The sequence below is a fragment of the Cydia amplana genome, chromosome 2, assembly GCF_948474715.1.
Source record: "Cydia amplana chromosome 2, ilCydAmpl1.1, whole genome shotgun sequence".
Lineage (NCBI taxonomy): Eukaryota > Metazoa > Arthropoda > Insecta > Lepidoptera > Tortricidae > Cydia > Cydia amplana.
Genome location: NC_086070.1, coordinates 22,480,928 through 22,497,191, shown reverse-complemented (window position 1 = coordinate 22,497,191; position 16,264 = coordinate 22,480,928). Strand labels below are relative to the sequence as shown.

The 16,264-nt window shown below is 37.9% G+C and overlaps 1 protein-coding gene across 1 annotated transcript in view; it reads left to right on the top strand.

The window, feature by feature from the left end:
* LOC134660218 (trichohyalin-like) overlaps positions 1-16,264 on the top strand; it is an 86,791-nt gene that overhangs the window by 35,932 nt on the left and 34,595 nt on the right. The window contains exons 2-3 of the mRNA XM_063515946.1: positions 11,120-11,269; positions 12,438-12,534. Coding sequence (XP_063372016.1) covers positions 11,120-11,269; positions 12,438-12,534 — 247 coding nt within the window. The remainder of the gene's footprint in view (positions 1-11,119; positions 11,270-12,437; positions 12,535-16,264) is intronic.

The following is a 16,264-nucleotide window of genomic DNA, read 5'->3' as shown; positions in this document are numbered from 1 at the left end:
AAGTATCGAATTAGTTTCGAAAGTTTGTACTAAGCTCTTTTAAGCGTGCATATAAGTGATAAAGTTTAAAGTACAGTGATAAATTTAGTTAAAAACTTTTATTAATGTTATAATTTATGTTCGTTTTTGATATGTTTATATATCAAGTTGTTGATTGTTTGATTTGATTAATCTCATGAAATTGTATTGAAATGACACCTGTTACCCATCGAGTTTGAAAAATATATATGTCGCAGTAAGATAGATAAAGCCGTTATATAGTTATAACCCTAGGGATATAATTATATGTCGTATACGTTATACGAAAGCGATTCATTACTATCTTACTAGGAATATAACTATAATACGTCTTTAGTTTAGTGATATAGTTATATTACTGGATTCAGTTTAGTGAAATAATTGTACGTAGCAGTGCGGCGGTGCGGCGGAGGTATAGTTATATCCCTAGGGATATAGTTATATACCGTAAAGTACGTATTATAATCATATTCCTAGTAAGATAGTAATTGTAGGTAGGAGTGCGGCGGAGGTCTAGTTATATCCCTAGGGATATAGTTATATGCCGTATAGTACGTATTATAATCATATTCCTAGTGAGATAGTAATAACTAATTGGATCTTCAGTTTTGATAGAGATACCAAAGGTGGAGCATTGGATCAAAAAAATATATTGGGAAAAGTTTTAGAAAAGCGAAATGAAAGTCATAAAATTGGAACTTCAGTTGGTATTCTGAAAGATTGCTTTTATTATTTTATTATTGGGGTGGTATCGGGCCTTTGAGTGTCACGTCGACCAAGTATTGATCTATTGTGACGGCCCTTAGATTGCTTACCCAGAAATGCAATACAGCTAACAAACATTACTTTGAATGATCCTATACCAAATGAAGAGTTGTCGCTGAGAGAAATATGCCAAAAATTTTCGTCATTTGGTGGCCAAGATTATTTTAAATGTTCCTGTAAAAAATGAAATACACAGTGTTCTACTAAAATATGCGCCTGCAAGAAGCATTCAGTACTATGTAATTCTAGATATCATGATTCCGCGTCAGATTTATAACCATTTAACCACATTATTTTAGTCAAATACCGTATTATAATCATATTCCTAGTAAGATATTACTATCTTACTAGGAATATGATTATAATACGTATTATACGGCATATAACTATATCCCTAGGGATATAACTATACCTCCGCCGCACCGCCGCACTCCTACCTACAATTATTTCACTAAACTGAATCTAGTAATATAACTATATCACTAAACTAAAGACGTATTATAGTTATATTCCTAGTAAGATAGTAATGACTCGCTTTCGTATAACTATCGTACGACATATATTTATATCCCTAGGGTTATAACTATATAACGGTTTTATCTATCTTACTGCGACATATACACTGTACTTAGCGTATGAGGTCTGTCTGACTTTTAAATATCTCATAAGGGGCCCACTGATTAACAGTCCGCCAAACGATATCGGCCTGTCAGTTGTTCGGAACTGTCAACTTTTTGTTCTAACTGACAGGCCGATATCGTCTGGCGGACTGTTAATCAGTGGGCCCCTTTACACCATATTTTCGAGATTACCTCAACTACTCAAGTCATTACACAGACTAATTTGTAATGCATAATAAATTCCATAAACGCGCGGCTTGATCGCGCTCGCATCGATTATTTAATTGCATGTGGCATGAGCGAGTCCATGTAAAAGAAAATTGGATTGTGATTTTTAAATAATGTAGGCATTGTAATTGGTTATTTGTGAAGGACGTTTTTACACAAAGGTCACAATTAAATTGGGTCACTTTGTATACAAAACATTAATCTTAAAGTCACCTGGTTTATTGATTTTGGGTGTGTTAGTAGGTAACTGAACTTTATTAATTATCATCGTAGGAGACAAAAACACGCAATGCAGCCAAAACAATGGATAACAAGCTACTTTAGGTAAATAAATAAAATACGTATTGAGTTAATGACTATCCTGTTCCGCCTTCGTAATAAATTGTTGAGTCTACACCTACAGTATAATACAGGCCAATTCTAGTTGTAGATATTAGAAAAACGAAACAACTCACACACACACGAGACACACCATTTGAAATAGATCTAATAACTAAAACTAGAATTGGCCTGATAATTATGGTAGTACATATTTGTTCGCTGTCTCTTTTTATTAGACAACAAAATAATACCGTAGCGCTAATGAATGTTTTTGTGAACTTTTGTGTGCATGTTTTGGCTCGACGTTCGATAACGCGCTACGCGGCTATAGGCCGTAGGCGTGCCGTAGCACCTGCTACGAGGAAGCAATTTACTGGTTTATAATAAACTACCCATAATTTAAGGGGTAGTTTTCAAAGAATTTGTAATGATGTACTGTTGTATTGACGACCGGTCTGACCAAGTGGGTAGTGAACCTGCCTGTGAAGCCGATGGTCCTGGGTTCGAATCCCGGTAAGGGCGTTTATTTGTGTGTTTATTTGTTCCTGAGTCATGGGTGTTTTCTATGTATATAAGTATGTATTTATCTATATAAGTATGAATATCGTCGCCTAGCACCCATAGAACAAGCATTGCTTAGTTTGGGGCTAGGGGTCATCCATTAATTACATCACACGTTTAGGGGGAGGGAGGGGGCCAAGAAAATGTGACATATTGTGACATGGGGGAGGGGGGAGACACAAACTTTGTGACGTCGCTTTAACTTCATCAGTAACCGAAAATTTATTTAAATTATTTTATTCGCTGTACATTTAAATAACAAGTTTTTAAAACGATAATCGTTTTTATTCGTTTAATTTTCTTTCCTAAGCAGTTTTGGGTTATAAAATTACTAATATTTATATCGTCAAAAATATTTTGATAAAATATTAATAATACTTAGGTACCTAGGTACTTACTTAATTCGATTTGGCGATTTCGTAGAAAAAATGTGACGTCACACTAGGGGGGAGGGGTTTGCCAAATGTGACCAAGTGTGACAAGGAGGGGGGGGAGGGGTCAAAAAACCTAGAAATTCGTGTGACGTAATTAATGGATGACCCCCTAGGTTGATCTGTGTAAGATGTCCCCTGATATTTATTTATTTTATTTAATTATTGTAATCATTCACCTCAACTCTCCTGGCGATACCTATACCTTCGGTGTGGTGTACAGTCGCCATTATATATATCGGTGCGGCCGAAATGCTCAAATTTTGAGCACTACATATCTGATGTACCTAGTGTATATTACGGGATATATTTTGTGTTATACTTACCAATATACTACCCATAAAATAATACGTGTGTCTCATTCTTTCCCGTGTAATAAAGCGAGAGCTCCGCTTGTAGGAATTCCTGCGGCCTGTTCACTCCGGGAATTCACGTCCTCGACCTTTCTAGTTCGCGGAGTAAAGGATGTTCTAAATTTAGTACATAGACAATTAATAGGTACTATATATTTAGGTTACACGCATCATACGTGTAGTCTATTCATAAGGGCTAATAACTCGCTTTGAACTACGACCTGCCTAATACCGATCCACGGGCCAGAGGGGCTACCGCGAAAACCGAAATTCGCAAATGAAGGCGTAATAAGAGTGACAGAGAAAAATGCCCGCACTTTGCGAACTCCGATTTTCGCTGTTACAGTCCAGTTCAAACCAGGGATGTTGCGGATGCAGATTTTTTGACATCCGCGGATGCGGATGCGGATGCGGATATTTAAAGGCTCACATCCGCGGATGCGGATGCGGATGCGGATGTCAAGATTAGGTACTTAGAAAACGTCAAAAATTACATTTTTAGTATATTTTTATATAATTTTTATTATAAAAAAAAACGAAACGTTTAGTATTTGAGCAAGAATATATAATAGGTGCGTTATATTTAATAAACAGTAACTTCGCCGACTTTTCTGGATCTAGACGATTTCGTTATAGGTAATGGCGAAATTACCTAACACTTACGCCGCCGCTAAGACGTTCCTGTACCGACTTGTTCGACATCCGCATCCGCATAAGCTCCGCATCGATTTTATGCGGATGCTGATGCGGATAAGGATGTTGAAAATAATGCGGAAGTTCCGCGGTTGCGGATGCGGATGCGGATGTTCGCAACATCCCTGGTTCAAACGTGCACTGACATCTGAAATCTGAATTAACTTATTTAGTTACTATAGCGACCCGCCCCGGCTTCGCACGGGTTAACAAAATATGTATACATAAACCTTCCTCTTGAATCACTCTATCTATTTAAAAAAACCGCATCAAAATCCGTTTTGTACTTTTAAAGATCTAAGTATACATACAAACAGACAGACTGCGGGAAGCGACTTTGTTTTATACTATGTAGTGAATAGTAGTGATAGTGCGTCTTGCTCGCGCCAATACATGTACGAACAAGTACGAGCGAAATGCATGATAACTAAATAACATGATTCAAATAGGATTCTGGTGTCAGTGTACAGTCAGCTACAGAGAAAAGTGAAACGCCAAGGTCCTTATTTCGTCAGCCTCGAAGTTATATTTTTCTACAATAAAACGAATGTATTTTTTTTTCAGAATTATTAAATAAGTAGATTTTACGGGTCGCTACCGCACTTTAAAAAATTGTACCCTCCGTAGTCTCCATACAAAGTTTTTTTTCTATATTGTTTTCCATTTTTCGTTGTGGAGCGATGTGTCAGGGTTGCATTAATGTGCAACTGCAATAATATGTACATTACATATAGCTTTATTATGACTGGGATTCATCTGGCACGCTAAACTGGCTAAACCGAAAGCGTCATAAAGGGTACAGTCAGCAGCAATAGTTGCTAAGCGGGCGATGTGTTCAAAATGAACTTGACACGACTTTATTGTTAAGAGAATAAGAGCGTGTCAAGGTAATTTTGAACACCTCGCCCGCTTAGCAACTTGTGCTGCTGACTGTACTACCCGGCCCGGGTACCCGATAAGCAAAGCGAGTGACATGACGGATTATAGCATTAGTCCAACAATGGGGTCGCGGATTGTTAGCGGTTACTATTTAACATATTGTTAGGTATAATTAAAGGGGTTTTCAGAAGGTTGAGTGTTTCTGTCTTAAATAGTACAATATTAAAGAGGCAATACATTAATCCCCTTAAGATGACTCACGCTAGACCGGGCCAGGGCCGGGCCGGAGCTTCCAGCGCTTCGTTTTCTATGGAAAGCACCACGTGATCACCGATCAACCGTCACATAAAATGACATGTCGGATGACTCGGCCCGGGCCGGGCCCGGTCTAGCGAAGCCCTTTATACATAAAGCTTTACAAGTTTCAATTCAGCTTTTATCCCTTTCTTAAAAAAATACGTCTTTTTAACTGCATAGTGAGAAAATAGAATCGTTTAATTTTCATAAGTACCTAATAAATAATATTTGCCTCAGCCCACTTCGCTTTTACAATGAAACCGTATCGGCATTAAACAACCACTTGTAAGCGATAACGTAATTGATATCACATACTTGTACCAGCTACAACACATTTAAACTATTGTAGACCTTATTCAGTTGGAATAAGGTTCACGACAGGTCAAACAGTAAGGTCAGCATTGAGATGTTTATTTGCATGACCTCATCTGCAGATTGTGGCCGTGCGTGAATGTACAGTTGCGAACAAAAGTCATTTAAAATTACAAAAATAAAAGACAAGTAATGAAGAAGAAAGAGATGAGAAGAGAGTGAAGTGTAAAAGGAATGAATACGTCTAGTCCATATATTCCACCACATATTCATTGTTGCATGCCGCTTTTAGACTATTTTTAGACATGTAAATATTAACACATTTTGCGTAAAAATGACACGTTTGACCCAAAAAGAATTTAAATGATATAGTGTGTCAAAGGACTGTCTCATTTCAAACATAGACAGAGAGAATCATACTATCTTTGTCTTACACTAGTACTAGCACCCAAAAGAAAAGGATGAGTATTTTTTTTTTGTTCCTATTTACTGACAAATTGGTTTGACCAACTATATTATTATCTCAAAACTGAGCCATCGGGCAACGTGAAATATTCTTATTTCATCTCATACAGAGTCTGTGCGGAAAGAGAAGAGTCGTGAAATGTATACCAATATATAGGTGAACCAGGATCTATTGAGGGTGCGCCATGTTGCGGAATTTCACTGGAACTAATTTTTTCATACTACACTGAATTGTCACTCTATACATGAGAATAACAGCGCCCTCTTGACAATTATCATATATTACTGGTCAGGCTATACCTATACATTCTACGACTCTTCACTTTCCGCACAAACTCAACTGTTGTTTCGTTCGTGTTTGGAAGGTATGGAAGGAAAGCGTCAACCACATGAAACCCGCTCTAATTTCTTTGTATTAGGTAAAATTTCTAGCAACGAAAAATAGTACCGGACATAGATATAATATATGTTATTTGAATATTCATGTCAAATTTCATGTTACATATTTCAGAATCTAATTTTAAAATAAAATGAGAGCGTAACTTTGATTGTATGACGGCGGCTTGTGCGACTCTTAAGCCCAGAATTTAGTGTAGGAACCTATTAGGAACTATAGGTACATTTTTTACGATTTATTTTCTTGTACAGATGAAACAGCGCAAACCCAATAAAAGTTTTTATTGAACACTTTTTCGCTCGTCTGTACTATCCCGGTGATGTCAGAATGCAAGGTATTTATTTTCTTTTAGTTCAAGGTCTCATTTAACGCCTGTCTAAGAGATCGCATTACTTTCGTCTAACTAAAACAATGTATTAGGTACAAGCTGTACTTGTTGACGGGCCAGTCAACTTCTTGAGGTTGTTATAACCAGGACTATCAGGAGATGACAGTGGTTACTACATACTTACTAACATAGTGATTAATTATTATAGGCACGGTAATTTCGTAGGTACGAAGGTATAGAGCAGCGGTCTGCAACCCACGGCCCGCGGCCGCATGCGGCCCGTGAACCTGTCACTTGCGGCCCGCGAGCCTCCCTGGCTATTTTGTATGTAATATTGACAAACGACAATGTCTGATAAAGTCATAAATACATATTAACAAAGTGTGGCCCGCGTCATCTTCGTTAACTACTATGTGGCCCTTGGCTGCTAAAAGGTTGCCGACCGCTGGTATCCCTATAGACTATGAAATGGCTTTGATTAGTGAAAAATATCAAATCTACCAGTAATTTAAAATTATAAATGGAAACCAGTGAGAAACTAATAAAAGATTCCAAATAAGAATTCTTGGTGTGTGGTGCTTTTTCTTTAAAACAAAGGTAACAGCTTCGTTAAACGGTTAGAAATGTATATTTATGTATCTATATGGACTCGTTGAACGCATATACCTATGTATGTACTTGGCGAAGTGTTTTGAAAAATTTATTTACTTTAGGTAGAGTCTGTGCGGAAAGAGTAGTAAGTACATAGTAATACGCAAGATTTATATTTTTTTATAGTTTGCTACAATAGTGATCTTTAATAGAATCCCGCCAATCAAATCAAAACAATCTTTTAGAAAAGTTTCCTTTTCCAACAGTCAACGCCAAGTACAATACAAGTCACCTCCACCTTTAAAAGTTCTGCACCCTTATTCCGACTACCAAACACTACCTTTCCATTCTAAGTCTGAACTCTGATCACCAATAGTTATTACGTCTTCCAAGGTTCAACTTATGGTGGCTTTTACCCTTAAACGGACATAAATGTGTCAAAAATTACGCAAAATTGAACTCTATCACTTCGGATTAGAGTTGAAAATCATTGTGGCAAATATGTCCTAATAATGGGGTATAGGAATATGGAACTGAGCAATCTTTTGTAATGCCCTCTTTTTTGTGTTTTTGAAGCATTCTTGGAACAAAAGGTGGAGCAATGGGTTTTGGGCTCAGGTTGGAACAATAGACTTGGTTTCGGATTAGACGATTATCTTTTAATGTTGTTTGGATGGTTTCAGAGCAAAATAGAAATGTGCGAGCAAATAATGAAATTTATTTTCTTTTATAAAGTTGATCGTGGAAAAGCCTATTTGTTAAGGCGAGTACATTTTAAATAGGTATCTAATTTAGTATGCATAGGGTACCTCAAATATCTTAAAACATAATTATATTATCTTGTGAAATGACATATTATCCATGTAGCACACTACACTTTTTTAAGCCCTACTGCTTGCATACTGGTTATAGTACTCCTATACACTAACAAAAAATCCAAATATTGAGGACATTTAAATAGTTATTTGTACAACAAGTGATCAAAGTTTGATATTTCTTCGAGTGCTTATTTTGAGTCCCGTGCAAGCGAAAGATTCTATAATAGATTCACGAGCGCAGCGAGTGAATCTAATTTAGAATCTTGAGCGTAGTAAGGGACTTAAAAGCGCACGAGATGTTAATAACTTTGATCTCGTGTAGTACACAACATTTTTCACCTCAGCGCAGTGAGAACATACCTATTAGACAACTTGAAAAATGTAATCCTTGTTCATCACTTAATACCTGCACTCATGTTTTCTTAAGATATACAAACAATTAAGTTTAATTACCGCAATGGAACACAAAAACAAAACGTAATAATAAATTCCATTAAAATAATATAGAAATAACAAACATTAACTGACACTTCAATCGACAACATTTTTGAAAAAAAAAAATCTTTGTAAGATACGGTCCGAATTGCGGATACGTACTATTTGTCAACTATGGTAGTAATTCTTAAAAGTAAAATAATTAATTTTGCGTGATGATCTGTGTATTTTTTGAGTTCGATATTTTAATTGTACAATAAAATACCTAAAATATAGTAATTTATCAGTTTTTATTAAATCTTAAACTTTATTTTTATTTATTAATTATTAAGAATTCATACTCGTACGTGGTTTGGAACGATGCGGTCTGAAGTTTTTCGGGGGTCTATTATAAACCGTGAATATACTGTTGAATGTCGTTTTAACTTTTTTTTGTCTGTTTCTTTTTGCTAACAGTGTAAAAGGGACAGAGATAATAGAACCCAAGTATTTCGAACTTTTATTAGACCCCGCATGTTGAAATGACATTTGACTATAAAGGTCACTTGAATGTCATTTTGTCTCACTCAGTGAGCAAAATCGCATTTTGCTCACTGTTTTTAAGAATCAAAGTACCCTTGTTCGAGCTGCTGAGGTGAAATAGTTATTTGTACAACAAGAGATCAAAGTTTGATATTTCTTCGAGTGCTTATTTTGAGTCCCGTGCAAGCGAAAGATTCTATAATAGATTCACGAGCGTAGCGAGTGAATCTAATTTAGAATCTTGAGCGTAGTAAGGGACTCAAAAGCGCACGAGATGTAAATAACTTTGATCTCGTGTAGTACACAACATTTTTCACCTCAGCAGTGAGAACATATTAGAGAACCCGAAAAATGTATTCCTTCTTCATCACTTACCTCTATTCACTCATGTTTTCTTAAGATATACCAACAATTAAATTTTCACCTCAGCAGCTCGAACAAGGGTACTTTGCTACTTAAAAACAGTGAGCAAAATTGCATTTTGCTCACTGAGTGAGCAAAATCGCATTTTGCTCATTTTGTTTCACTCAGTGAGCAAAATGCGATTTTGCTCACTGTTTTAAAGTAGCAAAGTACCCTTGTTCGAGCTGCTGAGGTGAAAAGTATATTTTGTTCTGCCAATAGGTGTATTGCTTCGCGGGCCTAATGCGATACAAATGGCACTATCCCTTCAGCGGCATTAGAACATTCAAAAATGCAACTTGATTTGATATTATTAGTGGTATTTTATTTCAATTGTTTACACGCCCGGCCCATGACTGCTCCGAGCAGTCACGCATTAAATGCAAAGTCTAGTAAGCGCCACTTGCACCATTCCACTAACCCGGGGTTAACCTGGAGTTACCATGGTTACCGGTACAATTTGACACTGGGTTAATGGTTTAGTCGCTTAACCCCGGGTTAGTGGGATAGTGCAAGCGGGCCTAAGAGTAGTAAGCAAGAAAGAGAAAACGCATCATCCGTGCCATGTTTTAAGACAACATGATTTGTATTATTTCTTTGTCTAACATTGTTTCTGCTAGGCTAAGCAGTGAAAATTCTGTTCATAGTTCTACATAGTGTGATATGTTCTCGATGCACTGAGAGTAATGTGAACATCAATATCAAATCAAGTTCATATTTTTGAAAGTTCGAATGCCTCTTCTGGCTAATGGTGGACATCAATCTTTGCCCTATCGATGTTGTCTCAGAATATTAGGTTTCCTAAAGAAAAAGTCGGTGTTATATTTTATGCAGAATTGGAAGACATTTCCAGGTTCGAAGTTTTTTAAATAAGTTTTTAATACTGGTATACGATACGGTTACAAAAATAGAGATTTTAGTGTGTATTGTATGTATTGTATATCTGTAGTGTCTGTACGTTTCACCTTTCAAATGGTTAAGGTCAGGTGGGATAAGAGGAACTATGGGGGAAGGTGGACACTTGTAGGGAAAATAAACAGTTAGGGATACTGAAATATATTAAAAATTAAATTAACTTAAAATACTAAAAATAAAGCTACATAATTCATGAATAAAATTAACTTAAAAATATTTACGTAGAAGGACTTTTCTCATACAGTTTCCCTTATCCCACGTGACCTTATTTATGAATTACTGTTTTCTGATTTTAGTGTTTTGCGTTATTACCTACAAGGATTTATGAGAAATATATACAATACTAAAAAACCGTACTAAAATAGTTTCAGCGGTTTATATCGGTATTGGTAGTTATATTCAATTTGCAGAAAAGCATCACCAGATCTAGTTTTGGCCACCTATAATTCAATATTCTAGTATTTCCCACCGCGCCGCTTAGGAATCAATTTTGAACCCTAGTAAAATACGACTAGTTGTTTTGACAGAAAATTCAAATCACTGGGGACACAGATTACCAGTTCGCCAGACGATATCAGCCTGTCAGTTAAACGCAAAAGGTGACAGTTCCGAACAACTGACAGGCCGATATCGTCCGGCAAACTGGTAATCTGTGGGCTTCTTCTACTCGTATTGTTATTTTATTTAACACTTTCGCTGCGGCAATTAGTGTAACTCGTAATTTTATTTTATTTATTTCCATATACTGAACTGTGATTTTTCTTTCAGAAACAAGCCATGCTAGTCCGCCAACTAGAGGAGGAACTCCGACTACGCATGCGTCAGCCCGCGCCCGAACTACAACAACAATTGGAAGCGCTGTTCGCTGAGAACGAGCACCTGCAGAGGGAGATAGCTATATTGAGGGATACCATTAAGGTGAGCGAGACAACTAGTGTTTTATAGCTTTGACTACGCATGCAACAGCCCGCGCCCGAACTACAACAACAGCTGGAAGCGCTGTTCGCTGAGAACGAGCACCTGCAGAGGGAGATAGCTATATTGAGGGATACCATTAAGGTGAGCGAGACAACTAGTGTTTTATAGCTTTGACTACGCATGCGTCAGCCCGCGCCCGAACTACAACAACAGCTGGAAGCGCTGTTCGCTGAGAACGAGCACCTGCAGAGGGAGATAGCTATATTGAGGGATACCATTAAGGTGAGCGAGACAACTAGTGTTTTATAGCTTTGACTACGCATGCAACAGCCCGCGCCCGAACTACAACAACAGCTGGAAGCGCTGTTCGCTGAGAACGAGCACCTGCAGAGGGAGATAGCTATATTGAGGGATACCATTAAGGTGAGCGATACAACTAGTGTTTTATAGCTTTGGCTACGCATGCAACAGCCCGCGCCCGAAGTACAACAACAGCTGGAAGCGCTGTTCGCTGAGAGCGAGCACCTGCAGAGGGAGATAGCGATATTGAGGGATACCATTAAGGTGAGCGAGACGACTACTGTTTTAGCAACTTCGACTACGCATCCATCAGAACTCTAACAACAGCTGGAAGCCCTGTTTGCTGAGAACGAGCACTAGCAGAGGGAGATAGCGATATTGAGGGATACCATTAAGGTGAGCGAGACGACTACTGTTTTAGCAACTGCGGCTACGCATCCAACAGAACTCTAGCAACAGCTGGAAGCCCTGTTTTCTGAGAACGAGCACCTGCAGAGGGAGATAGTGATATTGAGGGTTACCATTAAGGTGAGCGAGACGAATATATGCTTTGGATTGTATGTCTCTGATATTATCTGAGACAAATGTAATTCCATTAGTTTGGAAGCCATCGAGGCGTTTATCTGTAAATTTAACTTAAAAATAACTTATCCTATTGACCGCCAAAGACCTCAAATGACGCGCACCGTAGCCAATATGAACCTTCGTGCATTCCGACAAGGTTCAGAATGACTCGCCGCGCATACTGGCGTGGCCTTCAAAGGGTTAGTGGATCATCTGAACTACATATTCCAATTCTTTTTTGTCCATTTTTTTTCAAACGCAGGCAAAAGAAAACGACAATAATTTGAAATGTACTCTTCAACAGGAACTCGAGCTGAGGATCGAAACGCAGAAGCAGACGTTGCAAGCGCGAGACGAAAGCATCAAGAAGCTTCTAGAAATGCTGCAGAACAAGGGGATGGGTACGTTCTTACACGGTACACGACCTTGTTTACTAAAGAATGAGTACTGAGTAGCACATAGCACGGGCTGTAGAGCCTTGTGTCACAGGACTGAATAGAGAAAAATAGCTTCATAAAACTCCTGAGAATCTAACAACTACGGTACGTGCGATGGTAAAGGATGACTCACCCGGCCGGGCCCGGGCCGAGGTGGTGACACGGCTTACTTTATATTTCGTCAAATTTACACTTTACTTTTTTCTGATATGGGATTTTTATGTTTTTTCTACTCAGAATCACGAGGTCTTTCGATCCTTAATACGAGAAAAAAATTGTATCATGATTTTTATTTCAATTCCGTTGCCATCTTTGATAGCATTTGTAGGTTGGTAACGGAATGGATAGACCGAAAAATGTAGGTATGAAAATTTTGCCACATTTTTTTCTCATAATAGGATTGAAAGAGCCCGTGATTCTGATTAGTAAAATAAAATAAAAAACATATTTGAGCAAAAAAGTGTCGTGTACAACTCTAAATAAAATTACTCTAATACGTGGCAGGGTTGCCATGCAAATGCCACGTGCATAATAGTGAGGGAATCTCGGACTGTTGTATGAAGTTTTTAATCTGTCAGTCTGTGCTTGAGTGTTGCACGTGCCTTAATGGCGTCGCATAATTTTAGAACTCCCGTGAAAATTTGGACTTTAGAATTAAACCCTTACAAAAACGCACGAAGTCCTGAAATAGTAGGTATTTATTTGTAAACATTTATGGGCCTTAGATATTTATGTGTAGATGCTATTACTTAATTTTTGGGTTTATACATAAATGTATCATGAATTTAAAAGGAAGGTCCTAGTAACCTAAGCACCATACACGGGTGAAATAATTATTTTGAGGGACACCACACCAGGGATGTTGCGGATGCAGATTTTTTGACATCCGCGGATGCGGATGCGGATGCGGATATTTGAAGGCTCACATCCGCGGATGCGGATGCGGATGCGGATGTCAAGATTAGGTACTTAGAAAACGTCAAATATTACATTTTTAGTATTTTTTTATAAAAAAAAACGAAACTCAGTATTTGAGCAAGAATATAGGTGCGTTATATTTAATAAACAATAACTTCGCCGACTTTTCTGGATCTAGACGATTTCGTTATAGGTAATGACGAAATTACCTAGCACTTACGCCGCCGCTAAGACGTTCCTGTACCGACTTGTTCGATATCCGCATCCGCATAAGCTCCGCATCGATTTTATGCGGATGCGGATGTTGAAAATAATGCGGAAGTTCCGCGGTTGCGGATGCGGATGCGGATGTTCGCAACATCCCTGCACCACACCATGATCAAGATAAGATAATTTACACATTTCTTCCTTAAAGTGCAAGCTAATTTAATTCACATGCATTTTCGTTTCTAAATATCACATCATTGTAAACTTTGTTTAACAAATTCACAATAAAATCGAATAGATAAATTGCTTAGTATTTAAATCTTCTACACGGCCAACCTGACATTGTACGCGTACCCGTACCTTCGTACACCTGTAGAGAAACGACCACAATAGTTCCCTAGCTCATTGTTTGGCGAGCCTGTTCCCCAGCAGTTTTTCTTTGATGTCACTGGATTGGTCCACGCACATAATACACAGATCACACACTTGCTTGATGTAGCATTTACACACACTAGTATGTAACTAGTCATTTTATACACAGCCCCAACCAATAGTCAAGATTCCCCGAATGAACAACCCCCAGAAAACAAAATAAGTAATATAATGTAATTGTTGGCATGGAAGGTTAAAAAATCGTTGGACTTGTTCCAATAATGCTAAGGAGGCGGGGGTGAATATTATGGTATGCAAATATTACATACGGAATCGCAAACAAAGCTCTAGTAGATGTGTCTTTCAATACTGTAGTAGTCATAGTCATAGTCATAGTCATATTATTTATTATATTTCCAATATAACAGGACAAATCATGATACAATTTATTTATTAACTGTAAATGGGTTAATAAAATAAAATAATTAACTAAACATTTATAAATTCGTCGTAACTATAAAACGTGTGCTCAAGAAGCCAACTTTTTAGTCTTGACTTAAAACTAATTAATGAAGGAATTGAGGTGACTGTCTCAGGTAGCCTATTGTAAATAGTTGGACCCATTATGTGTGTTACCTTGTTCGACCGTGCGAGTCTTCTTTGTACCGGAAGCAGTCTGCTTGGGTTCCGTAAAGGGCGACCGGAGTCCGCGCGTGTTTTATATCCAGATTGGTTCATGTGTACGTAGATTGCTATCTGGTATATTAGTATTGAGGGTAAAGTTAGAATACCTAAGTCTTTAAAGTAAGGCTTCGCCGAGGTATCTGGGGCCACCTGCGTTACCGAACGCACTGCTCTTTTTTGTAGCCTAAATGCTCGCTGCCAGTCCGCCTCGCGCCCCCATAATTCCGCACCGTACTGCAGCAGCGAATGAACCGTCGCGAAGTAGCTGGCTCTCACGACATGCCGTGGTACGACACGCGCGAGCCGGCTCAGTGCAAAGCATGCTCCACCTAACTTACCGCACAACATGTCAATATGACTGGCCCATGTTAGTTTTTAGTCAATCGCGAAACCCAAGAAAGTGGTGACTGCCACTTGCTCCACGACTACACCACCAGCCTGGACCCTTAATGGCCTCGGTGTCCGGCCTCCCACATGGAAGTGGAGGAAGTGGGTTTTAGTGAGATTGAGGGCCAAGTAAAGTCTGTAACTATTCTTAAGCACAAGCATAGTGTATTATTGTAAGGTCAATGAGGGCATTTCCGTCATACTTTTTTATAAGTTCACTTTGGCTGGTCATAACTACGATGATATTTAATTTTTAATAAACCTGATGACTGTAATAGATTAAGCATTTATTTAGCTATATAAAGGTACTCATATTAAATTGCTAGTACTGCTGGTTATTTAAATATGATTTTTTTTAAGACATGTCAGTTGACGGATTTTCCCTAGGGTTTGGGGCATTTCCGTCAACCAACGATTTTTCTTGGATCGTGACGTATTACAAACATATACGTCACTATACTGACGACCGGTCTGGCCTAGTGGGTAGTGACCCTGCCTGTGAAGCCGCGGTCCTGGGTTCGAATCCCAGTAAGGGCATTTATTTGTGTGATGAGCACAGATATTTGTTCCTGAGTCATGGTTGTTTTCTATGTATTTAAGTATTTGTATATTATATATATCGTTGTCTGAGTACTCACAACACAAGCTTTCTTGAGCTTACCGTGGGGCTTAGTCAATTTGTGTAATAATGTCCTATAATATTTATTTATTATTATTATTTATTTATACTCTTAATCGAAACTAAACCTTAGCGAACTCAATTTAAAGTTCATTTTAGATTTTATTGCCAAATATATTTTTTTGGGGCAATTCCGTCCTATTTTAAAATTCAGGGATAATGAACATTTTTAAAAAGTTTAAAAATAATATCTACTTTTTAATTTTAAATAATACAGCATAGGTTGATCTACGAAAGCTACGACGAATTTATATGATAAATTTTACAATTCAGTAAGAATATCGCATCACCTCTCATGAATATGAGTTACACTTAAGTGAGTCAAATCAAAAAAGGTTGGCAATATATGAAATAGGGAAATTCCGGCACATGACGATTTTTCCCTTTTCGTAATTGACGGATTTGTCCACTCGCTAATTTTGTAAACACAAATTTTAACCACCCATA